Source organism: Belonocnema kinseyi, chromosome 4 (genome assembly GCF_010883055.1).
Source record: "Belonocnema kinseyi isolate 2016_QV_RU_SX_M_011 chromosome 4, B_treatae_v1, whole genome shotgun sequence".
Taxonomy (NCBI): domain Eukaryota; kingdom Metazoa; phylum Arthropoda; class Insecta; order Hymenoptera; family Cynipidae; genus Belonocnema; species Belonocnema kinseyi.
The window spans coordinates 12,413,010-12,438,609 of record NC_046660.1 but is presented as its reverse complement, the minus strand read 5'-3'; the positions used below and the strand labels follow the sequence as shown (position 1 = coordinate 12,438,609).

The window sequence follows — 25,600 nt, the reverse complement described above, 5'->3', positions numbered from 1 at the left end:
TGTTACTCTTTTCTCCTAAAGATTATCTTTTTCGTTGTGAATATTATTATTTGGTTGAAAATTTAACAATTTTCTCAAAAAGATATCCTTATTTTTTAGTTGCAAATTCAACTGTTTTGTTAAAAATTGGTCTTCTTGGCTTAAAAATTCAACTCCTTTTGTAGAACATTAACCTTTTATTTAAAATTAATATTTTTTTCTGATAAGTCAACTGAAATATTTTTGAGATAAAAACTAGTTTTTCTGAAAATTTTTCTTTTTGATTTACAACTTCATGATTTTTAGTAGAAATATTGCATCTTTCTTGAATAAAAATTCAACTGTTTGGTTGGAAATTCAAATATTTCCCAGAAAATTAACTTCTCATTTAATATTCGTATTTTGTGTTGAAAAGTTAATTTAAATTTCTTTGAATAAAAATTCAACTACTTTTTAAAAGTTTGTCTTTTTGATTATAAACCTTACCTATTTTATCAGAAATTACATCCATCATGGATAGAAACGCAAATGTTTGTTTGAAAATTCAAGAATTTGGTTAAAAAGTCATGATTTTTGGTTGAAAATCCTGCTGTTTTGTTGAAAATTTACTTATTTCTAAATGAAAATTCCATTATTTTTTGAAATTTTTTTTATCCAAAAATTCATATGTTTCAACAGAAATTTCATCTCTCTCGAATAAAAATTCAACTGTTTGTTTGAAAATTAAAGTATTTTGTTAAAATGTCATAATTTTTTCGAATTTAAAGTCCAGTTTTTACCGTATGAACTTATTTCCTATTTAAAAATTCATATTTGATCGTGAAAAGGCAACTGCAATCGTTTTTGACAGAAAATTACACTAATTTTTTTTATTTTTTAAATCAAAATGTTAATTTTCAGTTATAAATGATTCTTCTTTACTCGAGTATTCAACTATTTTGTTTAAAAGATTTGGTTGAATCCGTATGTTAAAAAATAATAATTTGTTTATGCTAAATTTTTAAACAGTTAATTATAATTTTTTCCATTGGAAAATATGTTTTCATAAACTTCGAATAATTCTAAGGCGAAAACTTTTTATTCTAATTTTTTCAGCAAAACAAATTAGCCTGTAAAAAATAAATAATGTTTAAAATAATGCAAATAGCGCTATTTTTCCGTTCATTTAAGAAGAGAAAAATTATATAAAACTATTTTTTTTTAATTCATCTAATATTTTGTTTTCAGTGTTTTAACTTTCAGGACACGCAAACCATTTCTGAATAATGTATTTTACATTATTACTATCTACGAATAAACAATAGGATTTTCATATTGCGTTAATACAAAGAACCGTATTTCAGGGAATTCAAGGGTATCAGAGAATGCAAGGAATTCAAAGTATTTACAGAATTCAATGAATTCAGGACAATTTAAAAAAATTCAGAGAATTGAAGTAATTAAGAGGATTCAACGAAATCCGTGAATTTAAGCAATTAAGAGGACTGAAGGAATTCAGAGAATTCAAGGAATTCAGGGAATTCAAGAAATTAAGATAATTCAAGGTTTAAGAGGATTCAAGTGATTCAGATAATTCAAATAATTAAAAGGATTCAAGGGGTTCAGAGAATTCAAAAAATTAAGAGGATCCAACGAATTCAGATAATTCAAAAAATTAAAAGGATTCAAGGGATTTAGAGAAATTAAGCAATTAAGAGGATTTAAGGAATTCAGGAAATTGAATAAATTCAGAGAACTCAAGGTTTAGGAGGATTCAAGGAAATCAGAGAAATTCCAGAAATTAAGAGGATTCGAGGAATTTAGAGAATTCAAGGAATTCAGAGAATTCAAGTAATTCTAGAAATTTAGAGAATTCAAGGAACTCAGAGGATTGAAGGAATTCGGATGTTTCAAAGAATTCAGTAAATTCAAGGAATTCAGAAAATTCAAGGAATAAAGAGAATTCAAGGGGTTCAGGGAACTCAAATGAACTCAGCGCTTTCAGAGTGTTGCAGAGAATGCACGGGATTTAGAGAATTTAAGTAATTCAGGGAATCCAGGGCATTCAAGGAATTTAGAAAATTCAAGCAATTCAGAGAATTTAGAGAATTCAAGGAATTCAGGGAATCCAGAGAATTCGGGGAATTCAGAAAATTCAAGTAATAAAGAGAATTTAAAGGATTCAGAAAAAACGAGGGAATTAGAAAATTGAAGACATTCCGTGAATTCAAGAAATTTATCGAACTCAAGGAATTCGGAGAATTTTAGGAATTCAGAGAATTTTAGAAATTCAGCGACTTCAAGAGATTCAGCTAATTCGTCGAATTTAAGGGATTCAGGAAATTCAGAGTTAAAGGAATCATCCATTTTTCTTGAGCACTGGACATCTTAAGTGGATTCTGACATTGGATTCGGTTTCTGCATCAAAAATTACATAGAAAACCACCACCATATCGGGCTTCTTTTTCAGATTCTGAATTCGGTAATTTTTTTTAACAAAAATATTTTATGTCATTCTTAAATGGTACATTAAATAATAATGAAAGTATATTCAGATGAAAAATAATGAAAAAGAAGAAAATAGTTTATTCTTATCGAAGTATCTCATAAAAATTATATGTTAAAAAATCGTATCTTATCGAAAAACACAGATTATTAAACAGTAACAATTTCGAACATTATGCATGAAAGAGCTAATTTTTGCGGCAGTAAGATCTAATCGGGAATTAATTGAAAGAATTTTTTTTAAAAATGCTCATCTTGATCGATTTATAGATAATCTGCCTATCGAAGTTTGTCCACCTTAGAGACACTGTACTCCGTTACCAGACACTGATGCGAGAAGTACATTGTCTGTAAATTAACCGAAATTGCAAACCCTTAATTCTCAAAGTAAATTTCTCAACGTTGAGTTCCATAATTTAACACACATTTTTTAAGTCTCGCTATGTTGCTTTGATCACGAAATTTTTAAGGCTGCCGCATTTTGCAGGCGCTAATTTAATTTGAGCGCAAACGCTTCTCGAATTCAAGCTGCTTCCCCTACTCCGTCAGCAGACACTGATGCGAGAAGCATATTTTCCGTTAATTAACCGAAATTGCAAACCCTTAATTCTCAAAGTAAATTTCTCAACGTTGAGTTCCATAATTTAACCCACATTTTTTAAGTCTCGCTATGTTGCTTTGATCACGAAATTTTTAAGGCTGCCGAATTTTGCAGGCGCTAATTTAATTTGAGCGCAAACGCTTCTCAAATTCAAGCTGCTTCCCCTACTCCGTCACCAGACACTGATGCGAGAAGCATATTTTCCGTTAATTAACCGAAATTGCAAACCCTTAATTCTCAAAGTAAATTTCTCAACGTTGTGTTCCATAATTTAACCCACATTTTTTAAGTCTCGCTATGTTGCTTTGATCACGAAATTTTTAAGGCTGCCGCATTTTGCAGGCGCCAATTTAATTTGAGCGCAAACGCTTCTCAAATTCAAGCTGCTTCCCCTACTCCGTTACCAGACACTGATGCGAGAAGCATATTTTCCGTGAATTAAGCGAAATAGCAAACCCTTAATTCTCAAATTAAATTTTTCAACGTTGACTTCCATAAGTTAACCCACATTTTTTAAGTCTCGCTATGTTGCTTTGATCACGAAATTTTCAAGGCTGCCGCGATTTGCAGGCGCTAATTTAATTTGAGCGTAAACGCTTCTCAAATTCAAGCTGCTTCCCCTACTCCGTCACCAGACACTGATGCGAGAAGCTTATTTTCCGTTAATTAACCGAAATTGCAAACCCTTAATTCTCAAATTTTGACGCACGATTGTTAACAAGCGCCAGATGTAAACCTACTTTTTTGTAAGTCCCTTTATGTTGATCTTTTCACGATATTTTTAAAGCTGTATAATTCTGAAGGGGCTAACTCAATTTGAGCGCAAGCGCTTCACTAATTCAAGCTGTTTCCCCTACTCCGTCACCAGGCAGTAAGATTAAAAGCATATTGTCCGTAAATTATCCGCAATTGCTAATCGTTAATTCGCAAATTAAATTTTTGACTAACTAAAATTTAACTTTAACATAATGTAAAACAACGTAAAAGATAAATAAAGAATACTGTAAACTTACCCAGAACAATCCACATGACTATAACGTTGCCACCAGTTGCTACCATCAAAAGGATTGCGTACACCAGAGACCAGACCAACTTTTGCCACCACGGAAGCGCAAAGGGACGTTGCTGTCCTGTGTGAAGACAATCCGAAAGGGCATCTCGCAGAACTTCCCTCTGCATTGATCTATCTAAAGCTTCTTTCAGAACATGAAGCAATTCACTTCGATTTAATTCCATCAGCATTGTAATGTTCTGCTCCAAAACCAGGGCAGTGCAATTGTGCAAGTTGGTTAAACTATCTCTATTCATATCTAGCTGTTAGTTCAGTCATCAATGGAACTCAACTCGAATCATCAGTCTTCAAAAATCATCTCAAAAACCTATTACCCTAGAAGCACTTCCGGTTTCGATCAAAAGGGAAGCATTCTGTACTTTCTTCAAACGTTTGCATGGTTGTGCAAGTTGAATGAACTATTGCTACTCATATCGAGCTTCTAGTCAACTCATCAATTTTCAACCCAAATCATCATTCTTGAAACATCATCTCAAAAGCACTTTTTCGGTTTCGATGATTAGGCAAACAATCCTTACTTTTTTTAAACTTTTGCATAATTGTGCAAGTTGACTTAACTATCGCTACTCATGTTGAACTTTTAGTCCACTCATCAATCTTCAACCAAAATCATCAGTCTCAAAAAATTATCTCAAGAACCAATTATTTACAAATTCTTCGTTTGTTTCGATGATTGGGCCAGGCGCTCTTTTTTCAACCTTTCGCACTATTTCAAATGCTGGTTAATCTATCGCTGCTCATGTCTAACATTCAGTGCAATCATCAATCTTTAACTCAAATTTTCTTCAAAATTCATCATAAAAGCTATTATCTTAGCACTTTTTTGGTTTTGATGATTAGCCGAAGATTCCTCACTTTGTTTAATCTTTTGGATTATTGTGCGTGTTGATCAAACTTTCACTATTCACATCTAAAAGTTAGTCGGTGATGGGAAGTGACTAGTTTCTTTTAACTAATTACTGCAACTAGTTACTTTCTTGGTAACACAGTTACTTTTTTAAATAAGTAACACACTGGTAACTAGTTACATTTTTGCCAATGACACATTCACTATAAAAATCGTTACTATTTTAGTTAATTTTGAAATATAGTTCATAAATCTTTTTTACGAGAATTAGTCAATGTTATTATTTTTCCTACTATTTATTCAATTTCGCTGTTTAGATTGCAGAGAATAGTTCCCGAAAGATTTTTTAGCATGGCAAGAATCGTAATGGACTCTACAATAGAAAACTAACAAAAGTAAGAAAGTTGTAAATTTTCCAGAAGTTCAACTACTATTTTGTTGAAAATTTAATTTAAATAAAAAATTGTTTTTATTGACTAAAGAATATTTCTTGTTTGAAAATTGTGAATGCAATTGTACTGGGTTTGAATTTATATAAAAATCTTTATTTGAATAAAATGTAAACCATCATATGTTTGTCATTGAGAATTGATTTTTTTAGTAGCACCACTTTGTTCAAAATTTATATTTTTCCTTTAAGATCTATAATTTTTGTTGAAAATGTAACTGCTACTTTTTGGCGGCTAAGAATTTGAATCTTCCATTTTCGGTTTTATTTCATATTTTTTAGTTTAAGATTCAAATTTTTCTTTTTCAAAATTTCACCTTCATAATTTAAAATTTATTGATTAGGTTGAAAACTAAAATTCTTTTCTTAAAAATTCACGTTTTACTTTAAAATTTAACTCTTTTGATTCCAATTACTTAATTTTCTGTTAAAAATTAATCTTCCTAACTAAAAATTTTAATTTTCTATTTTTAGCCCTAATTTGTATTTTTTAGTTTAAAATTGAACTATTTCTTTAAGAATGTAACCTTGTTAGTCGAAAATTCATTAGCTTCCATGAAAGTTGAATTTAATTGTTTAAAGTTTAAATTCTTTGTTAAAAATTAAATTTTTCGTTTTAAATTTAAACATTTTGCTTGAAATTATTTTATTTTCAATGAATCTTATCAAATAAAAATTTAAGTACATATTTAATTTTTGGTTTTAATTTATATTTTTGAATTTAAAATTGAACTATTTATTTTAAAATGTCTCCTTTTTAATTGAAAATTCGTCTTCTTGGTTTCAAAATTCACTTCTTTTCGTAGAATATTGATCCTTTTTTAGTTATAGTATTGTTTTCAAATGTAAAAATCTTTTTTGTTTGAAATATCAAGTATTACAATTTTCATTAAGAAATTATCTTTTTTTATGATATTTTTTATCTTTTTTTACTGAAACTTCACTTCTTGATTTTAAAATTGAACACTTCTGTTTAAATTGTTTGAAAATTCATGTATTTTGTTAAATATTCGCATATTTCAGTAGAAATTTAATCTTCTAGGTAAAAAATTTAAATACTTGTTTAAAAGTTAAAGTATTTCGTTAAACACTAATTTTTTGTTTAAAGATTCGTCATTTTAGTTTAAAATTAATATCTTTGATTAAAAATTTAACTATTTTATTTGAAATAATTTTTTTTAACATTAATTTTTTTTATAAAAATTTAACCATTCCAATTTTTTTGAACATTTATATTCATTGGTTGAAAGTACAACTTTTTGGTTAAAAATTCGTCTTTCTTGGTCGAATTCAACGAAAGTTGAAATACGTTATTACAGATTGATTTTTTTGCTTGAAAATTTATCATTTTAGTTGAAAGTTCATATCTTTGGTTGAACATTATAATGTTATCAAAAACTAGTGTTTGAATGAAATTTTTGTTTATAACTGCAAATATAATTATTCCATTTGGTTAAAAATTTAGCTTTTTGGTTTGAAACTTCATCTTGATTAGCTGAAAATTTAACTATTTGGTTGAAAATTTAACGAATTTGTTGAAAGTTGAACTTATTTGTTTTAAAAACTTTTTTCTTTTCTTTATCATTCTAGTTTCAAATTCATCCTATTGGTCGAATACTTTACTACTTGGTTAACAATTCGTTATTTATTAATTTTTTAAAATTTTTAAATGTAAATTTAAGTTTCATAGTTAATAATTGATCATATAAGTTGAAAAATCAAGCATTCGTTGAAAATTTATTTTTTCCGGTTGAAAATCCTACAATTCCTGGAAAATTCAACATTTTCTAAAGGATTTTCAGTTGGTCTTTCAGAAGTTCTAAATCTTTAAGAAGTCGATAAAATTTCGCGATTTATACGATATTTTATATAACAAATGCATGAATACGGTCGTTTCTCATGGCCTAAAGCGAACCTGAATTTTCTCTTTTCAGGTTCACTCCTCAGGCATGAGAAACGGCTGTATTGAAGCACATGTTACATAAAAAGACTTTTTCAAAGAAAAAAATTATTTTCCATCCCATAAAGATTTAGAGCCCATATTAGGAAAATCTGAATTTTTTTCTACCCTATAGTTCAAAATTTTCTACTAAATTTCTATGACTTATATGCCTAACTATAAAAGTAACAAAAGTAACTTTTTTGCAAAAGTAACTGATAAAAGTTCAATTTTAGAGCAGGAATGATTACAGTAATTAGTTACTTTTAGAAAGTAACTTACCCATCACTGAATTTAGTTCACTAATACATGTTTAACTCAAATCATTCTTTGAAAGTCATCTAAATTTTTTTTCGATGACTAGGTCATTTTTCGCAATCCTAACTTTGTTATTAAAATTGTATTTTTCAGATGGCAAAAAACACCAAATATTTTGTAGCTAAGTAACATCCGTTCTACTTTAAAATTCCCGGAGGTGTACATGTGTGTCAGAAGCACACAGGCGACACGTCCATGACCATTGACCAATCAGCATAAATTCTGATTTTCGCCTTCTTTTCTAAATTTGTCAACCGGCGCGTAATTTCGAAAAAATGACATTATTTTTCGAAAATTTTCTTCCTTGCTCTTTTTTCCAAAGGATTTCCGCTAGTCCTTATTATTTGCAAGAAGCACTGTGAAATACACATACACTTTTTTCTATGAAAATCATTAAAGTTATCACAAGAAAAAAATTCGATTTCATATCGTCTTGTCTTAAACTTCCAAAACAGATTCGATGTGGAGACATCAAGGAAATTCCGGGGCAGATTTCAAAATTCATATTTTATCAGAATTTTTTTAATTATTGACCTGCATAGCCGCCCTATAAATAATGAAAATGAATTTATTAAAACTAATTAATTTCACAATCAAACACTATTTTTTATTTTAAATATTTCATTATTTTTATAAATATATTTGAGGAACTTTTTTTATTTCATTTCAAGTTTTATTTAGTTTTCGGTTGGTAAACTTTTTCGACGCCGCGCGAGTTTTGAAAAGGAACTTTCGACGCTCCTTTCGACCTTTTCACAAGAAGTTCTCTGGAGATACTGGAGTTGAAAAGCGCTTTCATTTCATTCAAAGATGCGTGCGCATCAAAGCACGTTTCACCCCCAAGCCCACCCCGTTCCTATAGATGATAGTTTACACAATACACTGTTTTGAGGTGTAAGTTAATGAGACAAATGCGTCTACTACATACATTTAAAAAAACTCATACTTCAGAGTTTGATCGAAACGTACCGAGCTTTTTAAGTATTAAAGAGGAGGGTCTAACAAAGAAGGTACTTCCGGTGTCCCACGCTGATTTGATTCTCCCTGATGTATCTAATAGTTTTCGAAAAACTAAGCGACACGTATTTTTTTTTATATGCGGAAAAACACTTTAAGGCCATGTAATGAGTGGGTCACATGACCAAATTCCTACCTTACCGACACTGTTTGTATTTCCCAACTTATTTTCACACAAAGGGCCAGATCGAGTTGAACATTTGGGATAACGAATGAAAAGCACTAAGAAATGTGGGCCTGGTCGTAAATTTCTACAATTATTAAAAAAGTTTTTTTTGTAAATAATTTATTTTACTTTTTTCATAATAATTAGAGTTCATGACCAGACGCACCTTCCTTAGTGCTTCTTATTTATTATCCCATATTTTCAATTTGATGTGGTGGTTCGTGTGAAAATAAGATGGAAAATTTAAAAAATGTCGGTATGGCAGAAATCTAGTCACGTGGCCCACTCGTCACATGGCCTTAAAGCGCTTCAAACGGCTATGAAATTTGCTAGGGACCAACTAAATCTAAAAGGTTGAGTTCTTGAACGCCATATTTTAAGCTCATAATCGAAAGGCAATTATACCGGTCGGTTCAGCTCGCTTTTTCCCGAAAATGTCCTTTTTGTTGTTGTTTTTTGTAAATTAAAATGGAGTGTTTTTTCTCGCTTAAAACTGGCGTGCTGTGCGCAGTAGGGTGGTCCAAAAATGCATAGTAAAATTTTTTTGTATACTAGATGGCAACGCCCCCCCCCCCCCACATTTTATTTCAATATCCGAAAAAAGAAATTCCTTCATTTTTTATTTTTTTTATTTTAACAGTTGCCGGTTTTGACTTGAAGTTTCCCATGTAAAATGTATGGGAAAAAATCTTTGCTTACAAATTCAAATATTATTGGTTAGAAAATCGGTTAAAAATTCAACTACTATTTTCTTAAAACTTCAATTCAAACACAAAATTTTTTGTATTGACTAAAGAATATTTCTTGTTTGAAAAATGTAAATGCAGTTGAACTGAGTTTGAATTGATATGAAAATCTTTATTTGAATAAAATGTAAACCATTATATGTTTGTCATTGAGAATTGATTTTTTTTTAGTTGCACCACTTTGTTCAAAATTTATATTTTTCGTTTAAGATCTATAATTTTGGTTGAAAATGTAACTACTACGTTTTAAGTTTAAGTTCTTTGTTAAAACTTTACTTTTTTAGTATAAACTTTAACTGTTTTATTTAAAGTTAGTTGTATGTGGTTAAAAATTAATTTTGGCGGCTAAAAATTTGAATATTCCATTTTCGGTTTTATTTCACATTTTTTTAGTTTAAGATTCAAATTTTTTTCAAAATTTCACCTTCTTAATTGAAAATTTATTTATTTGGTTGAAAATTAAAATTCTTTTGTTAAAAATTCACTTTTTACTTAAAAATTTAACTCTTTTGTTTCAAATTACTTATTTTTCTGTTAAAAATTAATCTTCCTAACTATATCCAAAAAAAGAAATTCCTTGATTTTGTTTTTTATTTTAACAGTTGCCGGTTTTGACTTGAAGTTTCCCGTGTAAAATGTATGGGAAAAAATCACTTTTTTGAGTTGTTAGAATAATTTTTTAGGGTTTAAAAAAATTTGACGGGAAAGTATGGTGGCCTGTAGAGAATTATTTAAGAAAGAATGTCATCTATCAGACATATGGGTTTGACACGCCTAACACACCCCCACGAGTATGTAAAAACTACCCTTAAAACGAAAATGTCAATTCTTCATGAAATCGACCTTTTGAACAATGTATTCTCGTCTTTTTTTACTTGAAATCATTAATATTGGTCTAGTGGAATATTTATTATCATTGCTTAATTAATTTTTAATTATTTAAACAAGTGTAATTTGTTTAAATAATTGTTTTTTCGAAAATTTGTTTTCCCCCCTAAAAACTATAACTATTAGTCTAGTGGAATATTTATTAACATTAATTTATTAATTGTTTATGATTTAAGCGAATGGAATTTGTTTAAACAATTTTTTTCCTTAAAAATTATTACTATTAGTCTAGTGGAATATTTATTAACATTATTTTATTAATTTTCAATTGTTTAAACAAATTAAATTTTTTTAAATATTTTGTTATGAAAATTATGAATATTTCTTTAGTGGAATATCTATCAATATTGTTTGATTAATTTTATTTTTTTGCATTTTTTTCAAATAACATGTTTTACTTAAATATAACTGATAAATTAATTATTATTAAATTAATTATCACAGGCCTGAAAATAATGGGGTCATGTCAGTTGTTGGAAAGTGGAGGGTCATTTCCGAAGTAACTTTTTTACGTAGAATCCGAATTCGGGATCAGAATTGGCCCATCGCGTCAGGATTTTAAGATATTTGAGGTTATGTACCCAAAAAATAGGGTTTTTGGCTAATTTTGAGGTTACCTTCCGAAGACACAACATTTTTTGGGATTTCAACAACCCCGAACATCCCTAAGTAAATTTACAAGAGAAAACACCCAGTAGAAAATGTCTATCTCAAAGTATTTAAAGCAAATGCTCAAGACATAATGGGACATATCTCGTTATTTAAAATTGGCGTAACTTGGTAAAGAAAAATTATTATTGAGCTCTGCCACTCTCAAACTAAAGAGAAAGAGCAGTACTATATGATAAAACTAAAGAAAAAATCCAAAAAAATTTGGTGTCTTCTGTACATAACCTCAAAAGTAGCAAAAAAACGCCATTTTTTTAGTACAAAACCTCAAATATCTTAAAATCCTGACGTGGCGGGCCAATTCTGACCACGGATTCGGATTCTACATAAAAAATTACTTCGGAAATGACCCTCCGCTTTTCAAAAACATAATCATGTTGGCCTTTGTTATTAATCTGTGATTAATTATTACTGATAAATATTCCACTAGACCCTAAGTAATAATTTTTATTTTTGGAAAATTCAAAACGAAATTATTTAAACAATTCCATTTGTTTAAATAATTAAAAATGAATGAACAAATAATAATAAATATTCCACTAGACCAATAGTATTCTTTTTTAGGGAAAAACGAATTTTCCCAAACAAATTATTTAAACAAATTACATTTGTTTAAACAATTAAAAATAATAAACCAATGTTATTAAATACTCCACTAGACTAATAGTAATAATTTTAAGAGTGGGAGCGGGCAAATTTTCAAAAAAAATTATTTTAAAAAGTTCCATTCGTTTCGATAATTAATAATTAATGAAACAATGATAATTAATATTCTACTAGACCAATACTAATCATTTTAAGTCAAACTCATATGTCTGATAGATGAAATTCTTCGTTAAATAAGTCTCTACAGGTCCCCATACTTCCCCGTCAAATTTGTTTAAACCCTAAAAAATTATTCTAAAAACTCAAAAAAGTGATTTTTTCCCCAGCATTTTACATGGGAAACTTCAAGTCAAAACCGGCACCTGTTAACATCGAAAAAAATTAGGGAATTTCTTTTTTCAGATTTGGAATGAAATTAGGGGGATTGTTGCCCTCTAAAAAGAAAAAGTGTTTGTGAGAAATTTTCGACCCATCCTTTACACCCCCCCCCCCCCCCCCCCCCCCCCCCCCCCCCCCCCCCCCACCCGCATCTTCCCAAATATGACCCAAAAATAAAAAATAAACATTTTTACGTACTATTGTTAATTTCTAGCAATTTTTATCGTTCTTTTCATACAAATAATTGCCGCTGGACAATTTTCATATTTCCCGTGACTTTCTAAAGAATTTTTAATTGTTTAAATAAATGTAAATTATTTAAACCATTAACAATTTCCAAATAACGCTAACAATAATCGTATTTTCTTATTGAAATGTAATAGTTGGCAATTGCTTGGAGTATTAAATTTTGTTTAAAATCGTATATCATTATTTAAACAATTAATTATTGTCTATTTACAAAATTTCTAAAAATTGACCCCGAGATGTAAATTTTTTCAAAAAATTGGTAACCTAAACTACTTTTTCTTGATTAAATACATAATTTAAATACAATTCTTCTAATGTTTAACAAATCTCTATTTCTTCAAACAATTTTTGTTTGCTCTAGCAGTTTTTCTTCGATAAATTAAGGAAAATAAAATAAAATAAAAAACATCCAATACTTTATTTGACTGTACAGTATATAAAAATTTTATTTACTATTTGTTAATTGTTTAAACAAATATATAATTTGTTTAAGCAATTATTTTCCCAAAAAGTATGTTTAAAACAGTATCAAGCCTTTAAAGTTTGATGTTAATGTAATATCTCTTTCAGCAGTATCATTTACTACTGTTAAATGTTTCGCTCTTTATCCATTCTGATGCATTTTCTTGAAGGGGAGATGTCGAGATTTCAAATCGCGCAAAAATGTTACGTGAATTCGCCGTGATGAGGTTCTAAATTTTTTTGTCCAGTAATTGTTTTACACTCTTTAGTTTCAAACGTTTTATATTTTCGTAACTTTCAATTTTTTCGTCCATTTCAAAATTGGCTTGTCTTATGCGTTTTATTATTCAAATTATTATAGATAAATTGTACTCATTGTGCCATCCATAATCAATTTAAAGAACATTAAGAAAAAATATATTATGTTTAATTCAAAAAATATGACTTGAAAAATATTTTAGGAAAAATAATTATTAAAACAATTTATATTTCTTTAAACATTTAAAAAATTCTTAATACATTTTTACATTCACATCAGAGAAGGTATTTGATTTGTCTAAAATTTAACCCCCCCCCCCCAGTTTTTGTCAAATGTCCATGTTTTGAGACCCCCTGAATCCAAAAAACAGGTTTTTACGAATGTGTTTGTATTTCTGTATTTATTTGTATGCATGTATGCCTGTATTTCTGGCTGTGAGCACGATAACTTTAAAAAAATTAATCTATTCGATTGACCTTTGGTACGCTCGTTTAGTGTCCTAAACTAAAGGCCAAGTTCGTTAGCCAGCCATTTTGGATGAAAATTCAAAAAGTGGGCACATTTTGAATATTTTTGAGACCACTTTTTTCAAAATTAAAAAATTCTCTCTACGGTTATTCATAGTATTCAAAAAGTCGAACAGTTTATGCAAATGACTTTTTCCGAACAATCAAAAATTACCAGAGTTATAGCATTTACAAAATTCCAAAAAACACACAAAAATAAACATTTGATGCCAAATAACACACAATATAAAAAAATTCGATAGAAAAAATTATGTTTTTTCATCGCGTGTGTGGGTTTTTAAAAATTTAATTTTTTATATTCATAATGCTTTTTTACGATTAAAACCAAAAATAGAAATATCAAAACATTATTCATGACAAATAAATCATTTTTACATTCTCATTAGAGAAGGTATTTGATTTGTCTAAAATTTGACCCCCCCCCCCCCCCCCCCCCCCCCCCCCCCCCCCCCGCTCCCAGTGTGACACACGAGATACGTGATGAGAATGTGTTCATTAAGGCCGAAGGAGCTTTAACAAAAGAGAATTTACAATTACCAAATTACTGTTGTCGATGCTTTCACCTTTAGTTTCAAAAATTTTATGCACAAGGATCGAGCGCGAATTTATTTGGTAAATAAAAAAAATTGATTGTTGAAATCATTACAAAATGTACAAAAATTGCTAAAAATTAACAAAAAGATGTAAAAATGTAGTTTTCTGATTTTTTGTCATATTTGGGCCGTTGCAGGATTTGGGGGTGAGTTAAAAATAAAAGTTTCAAGTATGGATTCCTTTCGTCAACACTCGTCTTCTATCCCTACAAAACTTGGCACTTTTCTATGAAACCCTGTAACATGTGTTCCATTTTTAGAAAAACAAAAATTTCCCCACATTAATGAAATGGGATTTGGATAACAGCCCGTGTGGAAATAACCCCATTTGGCCCTATTAAAAGTCGGGCACTAATCGGGGGCTAGTCGGGTTATTAATTTTGACAAAGTACCGAGTCGGGGACTAATTGGGAACTAGTTGGGCTTTTTCTTGTCAAAATTTCAGTCGGGGCCTGGTCGGTGATTGGTCAAGGGCTAGTCGGGCCTTCTTGTTCACTAATTTCCGTGCGGGTAATCTTCAGGCTCTGGTTGGGAGCTAGTGGGGCTGTGTTCGGGTTATTCTTATGTTTGAGTTTTCGGCGGGGTTTTATCAAATGAGGTAATATCTAAAAAAGCGTAATGATTTTTTTATTCTAAAACACTAAGAATATAATTAACAATAATTTTACACCGTTTTTCGGAGAAAAGATTTATAAATGTTAAATTCAGCTCAAATATACTTAATAAATAATTATTAAGTTAATAATTTTCTACGGAAATCAACTTTTTATAAAAACAACGATCAAAATCTTCAAAAAGACGTAATCTTATATTTTTGTAGTATTTTTTAAAAAATTGCGAATTTCTAAGAACATTTATAAAAACCTTTGTATGGAATTTTATGAAAATCCATATTGGAAAAAATACATATAGATGCAGGTAAAAAGTCTGCCGAAAGTCCTAAGACTCTAAATATGTACAGATGCTTATTTTGAAATTTATCTGAAAGATTTGCCATATGTAAATAAAGTCTAATCCTTCATGTAGTTGAAATTGGTAAGAGAAAAAGTTTTTGATTAATCAGTGAAGAGCAGTATCTTAGTAGTAAACTATTAAGCACAGTACAGTTCACATTCCGCTACCACCTTCATTTGATTTTTAGCGGTTCTGGACTGGTTACTTCAAAGAAAATCCGCAAGGGCGCGACGTGCCGCCTCTCGCGCAACGGAAATGACGCGTCTAGCGTTAAGGACAGCAGTCCACACGTAACGAAGCATAGTTACCTGGAGCAGAGACTACTGTGACCAACATGGCGTTCCTTCAGAGCGAAGCTCTTCCATTGCTGCCTTCCAACTGAATTTTTTTTTTAAATTAATATTCCACAAATTTTGGGGGATTTTAGATACATAAATTTACGTATTTGTAAGCGTAGGATATGTTCCCCATTAAATCTTGGGTAAATTTGAGCACTTTTAAATGTTTCAAAAAAGTTTATGGAGATTTCCGTAAATAATAAGTATTTTGACAAACTTTTGGGGGATGTTCCACAAATTTTGGGGAGTTCGGTTAATATTCCACGCGGATGTATTATCATATGACCCCTACTAGTAGCCGATCAGGCCCCGACTAGGACAAGTCGGGTCACCTGACTAGCCCCCGACTAATCTACCGTGACGCTATTGGTCGGGGGCTAGTCAAATGACCTGACTAGCCCCCGACTTTAAGTGGGGTCGAATGGTCGGGAACCAGACTAGTTCCCGATTTGAATTTCTACACGGGAGTAAGGACATTTTCTGGAAGAAGAGAAAACTCAACCGTTTAGATTCAGTTTGCCCCTAGCAAATTTTACAGCCGTTTGAGTCCCTCGAAGATAGGGGTCTCAGGTGTCGATGGTATAGTTTTTTGTATAAAAACCAAATTTATTTTGATCAAACCTACTGGAAAAGTTTCCTCGTCATGAAGGTTAATAACAAAATTTTCTTAACAAAAAATGAAGAGGGTAAACCACCCCTATATATATATTTAAAATTAAGCTAAAAAAGTTTAAATTCACAGGAGAAAATTGGACAAAAATATATTTTGCACTTGAGACAAAAATAAAGTTGATGTGTTTCTTTAAAAACAATTGTTATAAAAAAATGGGAGGGTCGTTATCCCTAAAACTTTTTTTTTGTATCTATGATAATACATACTTTCCGTGCACAGGAAAATTGTAAAATTAGTTTTATAACAAAAGTAGTAAAATAGAGTATATCCAAAATGAATACAAAAATTACGCAGGGGTAAACTACCCCTACATATTTTTAAATATACTGAAAATGGCTGAATTTATAGGAGAATTTTTTTTTTAAATATATATTTTGCACTTGAGACAAAAATAAAGTTGACATGTTTCCCCCCAAAAAAAAATTTTAATTAATGGTGGTAGCTACCCCTAAATATTTTTTATTTGGTTTCTATGATAATATATATTTTCCATACACAAAGACAATCGGAAAAAAGTTTTATAACGAAGGAAGTAAAATAAAGTCTATCTAAAATGAATGAAAAAATTACGTAAGGATAAACCACCCCCTAATTATGTATAGAATTTCAAAATAAGTCTAAACTCAAGCAAAAAATCTGAAGAAAATACTTATTGCACACAAAAAAGATTAAGGTATTTATGTATTTTTAAGCAAAAAAGAGCATCGAAGAGAGTAAATACCCCTAAATTGATTACATTATTAGCCTTTATAATTAAATCTTGTGCACATTATTTTTAAAATTTGTTTAATTTTAAGGTATTCGATCTGTTGTGAATAAATCACCTTTTCCGTCCGATAAAAGTTATCACAGAATGTGCAACAATAGAATAGCTGACAACGAATATTGAATATTTCAGGTCGTACCTGTTGGAATAATTTTAATATTTATCAAATTATATATTATCATCTTTGCTTAATATTTTTACAAATAGGGCTTATTATTCGTTGACAGCTATTCAATTATTGTATATTTTGTGATAAATTTTATCTTGCGACAAAACAAGGTGATTTTGAATGTAAATTTTTATATTATTGCAATTTCCAATTGTCTTTGTGTATGAAAAATATATATTATCATCGACACAAAATATGTAGAGGTGGTTTACCCGCGCGTAATTTTTTTATTTATATTGGATGGACTTAATTTCACTTACTTTGTTATAAACTTATCTTAACAATTATCTTTGTGAATGGAAAGTATATGTTCTCATAGAGACCAAATAAAATTAGTTTAGGGGTAGGGAACCCTTACTTTATTTTTGTCTCAAATGCAAAATATATATTTTTTAATGTTTCTCTTATGAATTTAACAATTTTCAGCCCATTTTAAAATATTTAGGGGTGGTTTACCCCCGCGTAATTTTTTTATTTTTATTGGATACACTTAATTTCACTTTGCTCGTTATGAAACTATCTTCGCAATTGACTTTGTGAATGGAAAGTTTATATTGTCATAAAGACAAAATAAAAAGAATTTAGGGGCAGCTACCCTTATTATCTGTTATACAATTTTTTTGTCGAACCCCAACTTTATTTTTATGTCAAGTGTGAAATATATTTGTTTTATTTTTCTTTTATGATTTTATCAATTTTCAGCCTATCTACCTTGTAAAAAATAAAACCATAATAATAAATTTTATTTTTAACCCACCCTTTCCTCCTCCCACACAGTTCCCCGAAATTTGACCCACAAATAAGGAAACTACATTTTTAGGTAATCTTATTATTTTTCAGCAATTTCTAAAGTCCTTTTTCATACAAATAATTACTAATGGACAATTTGAATATCTCCCATGATTTTTTACACAATTTTGTTTGTTTGAATAAGTGTAAAATATTAAATCAATTATTTTGCTCCCAAAAATGTAAAAAATAATCGTATTTTCTGAATGGAATGTAATAATTGGTTATTTTTTGGTGTATTACATTTTTTAAAACGTTATGTAATTATTTAAACAATTAATCATTGTTAAATTTTTCAAAATTTCCAAAAATTATGTCAGAGATGTTCACTTTTACCTCAAATTGGTATCCTATGATAATTTTGTTGAATAATAACCTATATAATTTTCATACATTCTTTCTAATGTTTAACAAATTTCTATTTCTTTAACAATTTTTATCTACTAAAGCAGTTTTCTTTCGAAACCTTTGAAAAAATAATGTAATATTATTCATTATAAATAAACATGCAATTATTTATCTGACTATGTACTATATAGAAAGCATCCATTAACCATTTTTTAATTTTTTAAACAAATTGAATTTGATTAAACAATTATTATTTTCCAGAAATATTTTGAAAATCGTATTCCACGAATTAAACATAATCTTGAATAAGTTTGAGGAATAGTAAATTCTGCTAAGAGCTTTATGTCAAAATCATTTAATATTATGTTTAATTCAGAAAAGGAGATTTTAAAAATATTTTTGAAAAAATAATTTTTTAAAGTAGTTATGTTTATTTAAACAATTCAAAATTTAGTAATACATTCTTTCTTTACACTCACTCAGAAAAATAATTTTATATATTTAATTTTTTTTTCAAGTGATCAAAAAAATACTGCGTGAACAAATAAAAATTGTTTAAACAAATAAAAATTTGTCCAACGTTAGAAGAAATATATTAAAATTTTGTAACTATTCAACAAAAAGTAGCATAGGATACCAATTTGAGAAAAAACTAGATATCTCTAGCTCATTTTTTACAAATTTTGAAAACAAAAATAAATAATTGTTTCGATAAGTTACACTTATTTAAATCATAGGCATTGTATAAAAAGTATATTAGGGTGGTCCAAATTTTTGTTTAATTTTCATGCATATCACTCAAAAATTTATTTGAATCCTCAAAAAAATAAATCAATTTTTTTCTTTTGAAACAAATGATACTTGGAGGTGTCGCAAGTCCCATGAAGTTTAACAGTTATTTCCCATAAGAAAAAAAATAAGTTTAAAATTTTTTTATAATCGTCAAAATTAGCTAAGTCTAATTGAAACTCAATATTTATTTATGCAGTTAGCCAAAGCATATGAATAAAAAATTTCTCTTTAAATATTACCCCCATAAGTCTGTTTTATAGGGTCCCAAGGAAACCCCATAAGTGAAAAAATAAGTTTTGCGAATTCTTGGGGCTTATTATGATTTTTCGCTCTTTTTAATGCAAATTGTTTCTAAAACATACAATACTGCTTTATACTGAAAATTATACGTTTAAATAAATTGTTTGAGCAATTTATTATTGTTTTTAGCAATTTGCTCCTAAAATAGAGATAGAAAGTCGCAGTTTTCTTAAAAATTGTCCACTTTTTGTCCAATTTTCAGTCAAAATGAGGTAATACCTAAACATTGTTAATAAAAATCATTGTTTAAACAATTTATTATTATTGTTGATAATATTTTCTTTAAATAATACTCGATATTGCAGTTTTTTCCGAAATTTTTAATCTTTGGTACACTTTTCACTTAAAGTGAGTTGAACTTCAATTTAATTTAGCAACATTTTATTATTTGAACAAATTATAATTTTTCATAGATATCTTGTTCTATATTAATACTAAATAGTTTCGGTTTTCTTATGCAATTTTTAATTTTTTTATAATAAACTAATTTTAACAAACATAATTGTTTAAACAAATGATTATTGTTTATAACTCTCCTCATCTATATTCATGCTAGATAGTTGCTGTTTTCTCCCGAAAATGTTAATTTTATGTCCAGTTGTTATTTAAAATATTCTTTAAATTTTCTATACGTATATTTAATTTTCCTTGAACTAGTTGCTGAGAGCCATTTTGATTAAATTATTTATGATATTTAATATTTCTTCTTAATTGCATTAATTACTGAATCACTAAGTGAAAAATTAATAAAAATATGAAAATTTTAAAAAAAGACCGCAACTATAATGTAATTATCTAAGAAAATATAATTATAAACAATCATAAATCATCTAAACAATCATGTATTGCAACTTGCATTAATTATAAGTTTACTAATTAAGTAAAAAAATCAATATTTCAGACAAAACCACAACTTTCTAACATTATTCAATTAAAACATTATTTGAAATAATAATAAATTATTTAAGCAATTCATTTTGTTATCTCTAATTAATTATTTGCCTCACTATAATTAAAAATTTGACAAAAAGCGGAAATTTAAAAAAAACTGCAATTTTCCAGCATTATTCTAAGAATAAATCATTAAAAATAATAATATATTGTTTAAGAAATCATATTTCTAACAATAACTAAGTATGACCTCACTCTATTTAAAAATCTATACTGATAACTAGATGTTTAAACAATTTATTATTTTTGTACACAATTTTCTCTCAGAATAGAGACAGATGGCCACGGTTCTTTCAAACATGTTGCACTTAGTGTAAATTTCTCAATTAGAGTGAGGTTATTCTTAATTAACATTAAGAGACATACTGCTTCAACAATTTATTGTAATTGTTAATGATATTCGCTGATTAAAATGCGAGAAAATTGCAGTTTTTTCAAAAATTGTCCACTTTTTGTCCAACTTGCAATAAAAGTAAGTTGAATAATTATTTAAAGGTAACAAATTTAATTGTTTAAACAATGTATTATTATTAATACCATTCAATTTGAATAATCTAAAAAGCTGCTGTTTTTCTGAAATGTAGAACTATGTGTCTACTTTTTACTTAGAGTGAATTAATAATTAATTAAATTTAGCAAAAATAATAATTTAAACAAATTATTATTATCTATAACTATCTTCTTCTTTATTAATTCTATATAGTTGCGGTTTTTCTCAACTGTTTCACTTTTGACCTTCTTTCAACTTAGCAAAACAATAATTAAAGCAAGTTAACAAACATAGTTTTTTAAACAATTCATTATTTTTTATAACTATCTTCTCTTAGGTAAGTGCAAAAAGTTGCAGTTTTTTCTGAAGTCTTAAACCTAATGTCTACTTTTCACCTAGTGAGGTAATAATTATTACATGTTAACAAAATGATTATTTAAGCAGTTTATTATTCTTTGGAACTATATTTTCTTAGAATAATGCTAGAAAGTTACTTGTTTCTAAAATATTTAGTTTTGCTTAGACTTTTTTTTATGAAAAAATAATAAGTAAACCTCAGCAAAAATCATTTTTTAATTGGTATTAAACTTTTTTGAGTGAATTATTTTTGCTCTTTTCTCAATGTTCGAGAAAAATTAATTTAAACAAAAAAACTATCTTACACAAGACACAGGAGAATGTAATGGAATAATTAGGAGTATGCGGAAGGACTAAGACTGTGCATGACTTATAAAAGTTTGGTTTTAAATTACAACAAGAAATTTATTGCAAAGCGTAAAAAAAAGTTGAAGATAAACATATATTGATATCACCCCCCCCCCCCCTTCCAAAAAATCTATTCATGAAAAAGAAAGAGATTCAGAAAAAACCGCAACTTTCAAGCACTTATTTAAAAGAAGATCGTTATTAACAACAATAAATTGTTCAAACAAATATTCTGATAAACTTATGTTGATTAGGACCTAACTTAGTGAACATTGAACTAAAAGTTTTAAAAAATTCTGGAAAAAACCGCAATTATCTGGCATTAATATATATAACAATAGTTATCAACAATAATATTTTGTTTAATTAATTATTTTTGCTTAATTGAAATAATTAGTTAGTCGCTATGAGTGAAAAATAGATGAATGGTTTTAAAAAATGATAAAAAACAGCACCTTTCTACCATTAGGCAAAGAGGATATTATTATCGATAATAATTAATTTTCCAAACAATTATTTTGTTAACTTAAATTAATTGTTACTGCATTAAGATTAAGATATGGAATAGAATATAAATAATTCAGAAAAAACTGCAACTATCTAGTACTGATGCAGAAAGAAGATAGCTGTATACAATAATAATTTGTTCAGATAATTACTTTTGCTAAATTGAATTTAATATTAATTTAATTCAAATGTAAAGTGGATAAAAAGTTTGAAAATCAAGAAAAACTGGATTTTTTAGGATTATTCGAAGATAATATTATTAACAATAATAATAAATTGTTTAAATAATTATCCCTCTTAACGTTAACTAACTTGCTTTAATTCAAAATCGCACAAAAAGTGGCAATTTTGTTTTAAACCACGACTTTTTTTCTCTATTCTACGAAAACTTGCTCAAAACATAAAAAAAAATGTTTAAACAATTTATAGAAACATCTATTTATCAGTATAAAGTAGTGTTTCATTTATTAGAAACAATGCGCATTTAAATAACTGAAAAAAATTATAATTAGCGCCAAACCCTCGCAAACCCATTTTTCCACTTATGGGCTTTTTTCGGGGCCATATAAAACAGAACTAAAACATATTTGTCTAAAATTAACTAATTCAATTAATCAACCATGCTTTGATTGCAAATTCAATCATTTCTATTGACTAAACTTTGACAGGTTTTAACAGGTGAATCAGTCAATATTGCTGGATGAATCAATCAACTAATCGAAGTGACTGAATTTTCTGCTATAATAAGATATTAAAATCATTTATAAGCTTGAATTCCTAATTAAATTCCTAGATTCATTTTTTGCCTGAAGATTTATACTTTTAGTTGCAAATCTTTTTTTTGTTTCGTTAGAAAAGAATTTTTAAATGAATGTGCAGCTATTCCATTTTTGCTATAAAATCGACATTTTTAAGTTGGAAATTAACTTATTTTGTTAAAAATTCAATGACTTTCGGTGGAAAATGTATTTTTTTTAAGGCTGAAGGGTAAACAGGGGTATTACCGATACCTTAAGAAAAAGTTTTTAGAAAAAGAAAAATATTAATTTATATGCTGATTTTTTGGTTTATTTTTGATTCATTCAAATTCAGTGAACGACACAGATATTGATTTTGTATTTAAACGAATTTAGAAAGTTATTTGTAAGAAATATTTCGTAATGTAGTTACCTTAGAGAATTAAGAACATCATTTAGTATAATTATTGGTTTCTTAAAAAGAAAAGACAAAGTTTTTACCTTCGATGCCTTCGATATTGTGTAGTTATGTTCATTTGATCAGTTCACGAATTTGTCAAATTCATTCTGGAGGGTCGGTGATTGATTTTTGAGGTTCGTGAATCCAAAATCAATTTAAAAAACATTGAACATTAAAGATTGTACGAAGGCGATGTCCTAGGAATAAAGTAAGCAAATTATGACTTATGACTTACATTTATTTAATTATAGTACTAAAAATAATCATCTAACCTCTGAAAGTACTAAAAAATCCGAAATATCTTTTCTGCTAACCTTTAAAGACTTTAAAATTACCATGACTAATTTTTATAATGTCAATATGTCCTTCTGTAGGTGGCAACAAAAATTTTATTTAATAAATATAAATTCAGTTATTTTGTCCTAAATAAATATTGAAATACAAATTACACGGATAAAAGAATATTTATGCATGTATAAGTATTTATTTGATATCTCTGGAATTTTATTTAAAGCATTTTCATTCCAACAGTGTCATTCACTAGAAGGGTGTCGCTAATACCCCTGTTTACCCTATATTCAACTTTTCTTTTAATTCGTCCCTTGGATTGAAAATTTAACATTTTAGATGAGATTTGTTTCATTATTGACAGAAAAATCGCTCGTGGTTGAAACTTTCTGCACCAAAAAAACTGGGGGTATGAAATAGTGTTTCAGTTCATCGTTAACTCTGGGTAAATTCGGCTAGCTTACAGGATAACGTCGAGCAAGGTAATTGATAAGTGGGTAAAGTACACCTGACTTTACCCTGAACGAGGGTAACAACGGCGTAGTTACATTTACTGACTTTACATTTAAATAGGGGGCAATAAATAGTGAATTATCACATATTTCCGCATACAAAACACTCCAAAATGATGATACTTAAAATTAATGAGCAAATTAATTGCCAAATTGTCAACCGAGCTAAGTAGCACAACTGACATATAGATCAGATGGTGATTTTAGAAAATGAGATCAGAAAATTATGTTTTGCAATTTGGAAAGTGTCCGATTTGGACAATCGGCCAAAAAAAACATATAATGTACTGTGGTAGAGGTTAGGTTTCATTGTTGTGAGAGTTAGTGTGACAATTATTAAAAATCTTTCAAAGTCTCTCGAAATAGACTAAAATTAATTCAAATCTGTTAAAATCCTTTAATTCTTCTTAAACCCCTTAAATTTTCTAGAAAATGCTTGAAATATTTGAATTTTTTTCAATCTCTTTTTAATAACTCGTTTGGCATTCATTAAAATGACTAAAACTGTCTTAAAAACTGATCAAATCTCTTGAAAATCCTTAAAACTTTTTTAATTATTTTTAAATCCTTTAAAAAGAAACTATAAAATCCCGTCAAGTCTCAATTAATTCCTTAAAATCACTTGAATTCGTAGAAATCATTATACAGCTCCGAATTTTTTTTAACTACCAATAACCTCTTTAAAATCCTTTAAAATCTTTCAAAATTGACAAAACTTAAAGATTCTCGTTTAAATTTTCTTAAACTTTTTAAACGCTCTTGAAAATTTTTTAAATCGTTGAATTTTTTTGAATTCCTTGAAATCTCTTTAAATTCATTAGGATCTTTTTAATTAGCTTTTCGATGACTCTCTTGACATTCATTAAAATGACTAAAATTGTCCTAAAATCTGATAAAATCTCTTTAAAAGCCTTATATATTTTTAAATTATTTTCAAATACTTTAAAAAGAAACTTTGAAATTCCGTCAAGTCCCTAGTAATTCCTTAAAATCACTTGAATTCTTAGAAATTCTTAAACTCCTCCGAATTTTATCGACCTCCCATTAACTTCTTTAAAATCATTTAAAATATTTTAAAATTGACTAAAATTATTAATACCCTTTAAATTTTCTTAAATTTTTTAAAATTTCTTGAAAATCTTTAAAATCTTGGAACTTTTTTATATCCCTTGAAATCTCTTCAAAGTAATTAAAATCTATTTAAATAACTTTTCAATAACTCGCATAAAATTCTTTAAAATCACTAAAACTGTCATCAAATCTCTTTTAAATCCTTCCAAATTTTTGAACTATTTTTAGATTTTTTAAAAAGAAAGTTTAAAATTCCGCCAAGTCCCTAGTGGTTCCTTAAAATTACTTGAAGTCTTAAAAATCCTATAAGATTTCTTCAAAATCCTTAAATTCCTCCGAATTTTTTTGAAATCACTTCAACTTTTTTTAAATCATTTAGAATCTTTCGAGATTGCCTAATATGAATTCAAATCATTTTAATTTGCTTAAACTCCTTAAAATATTTCAATTTCTTTAAATATATTAAAATCTTTTTAAATTCATTAAAATCTTTTTGAATAAT

At 28.1% G+C, this 25,600-nt stretch overlaps 1 protein-coding gene across 1 annotated transcript in view; it reads right to left on the bottom strand.

Moving 5' to 3' along the window:
- Positions 1-4,173, bottom strand: part of LOC117171693 (tachykinin-like peptides receptor 86C) — a 391,005-nt gene extending 386,832 nt beyond the window's left edge. Inside the window, exon 1 of the mRNA XM_033359224.1 lies at positions 4,078-4,173. Coding sequence (XP_033215115.1) covers positions 4,078-4,123 — 46 coding nt within the window. The 5' untranslated portion in view covers positions 4,124-4,173. The remainder of the gene's footprint in view (positions 1-4,077) is intronic.
- Between the last annotated feature and the right edge of the window lie 21,427 nt (positions 4,174-25,600).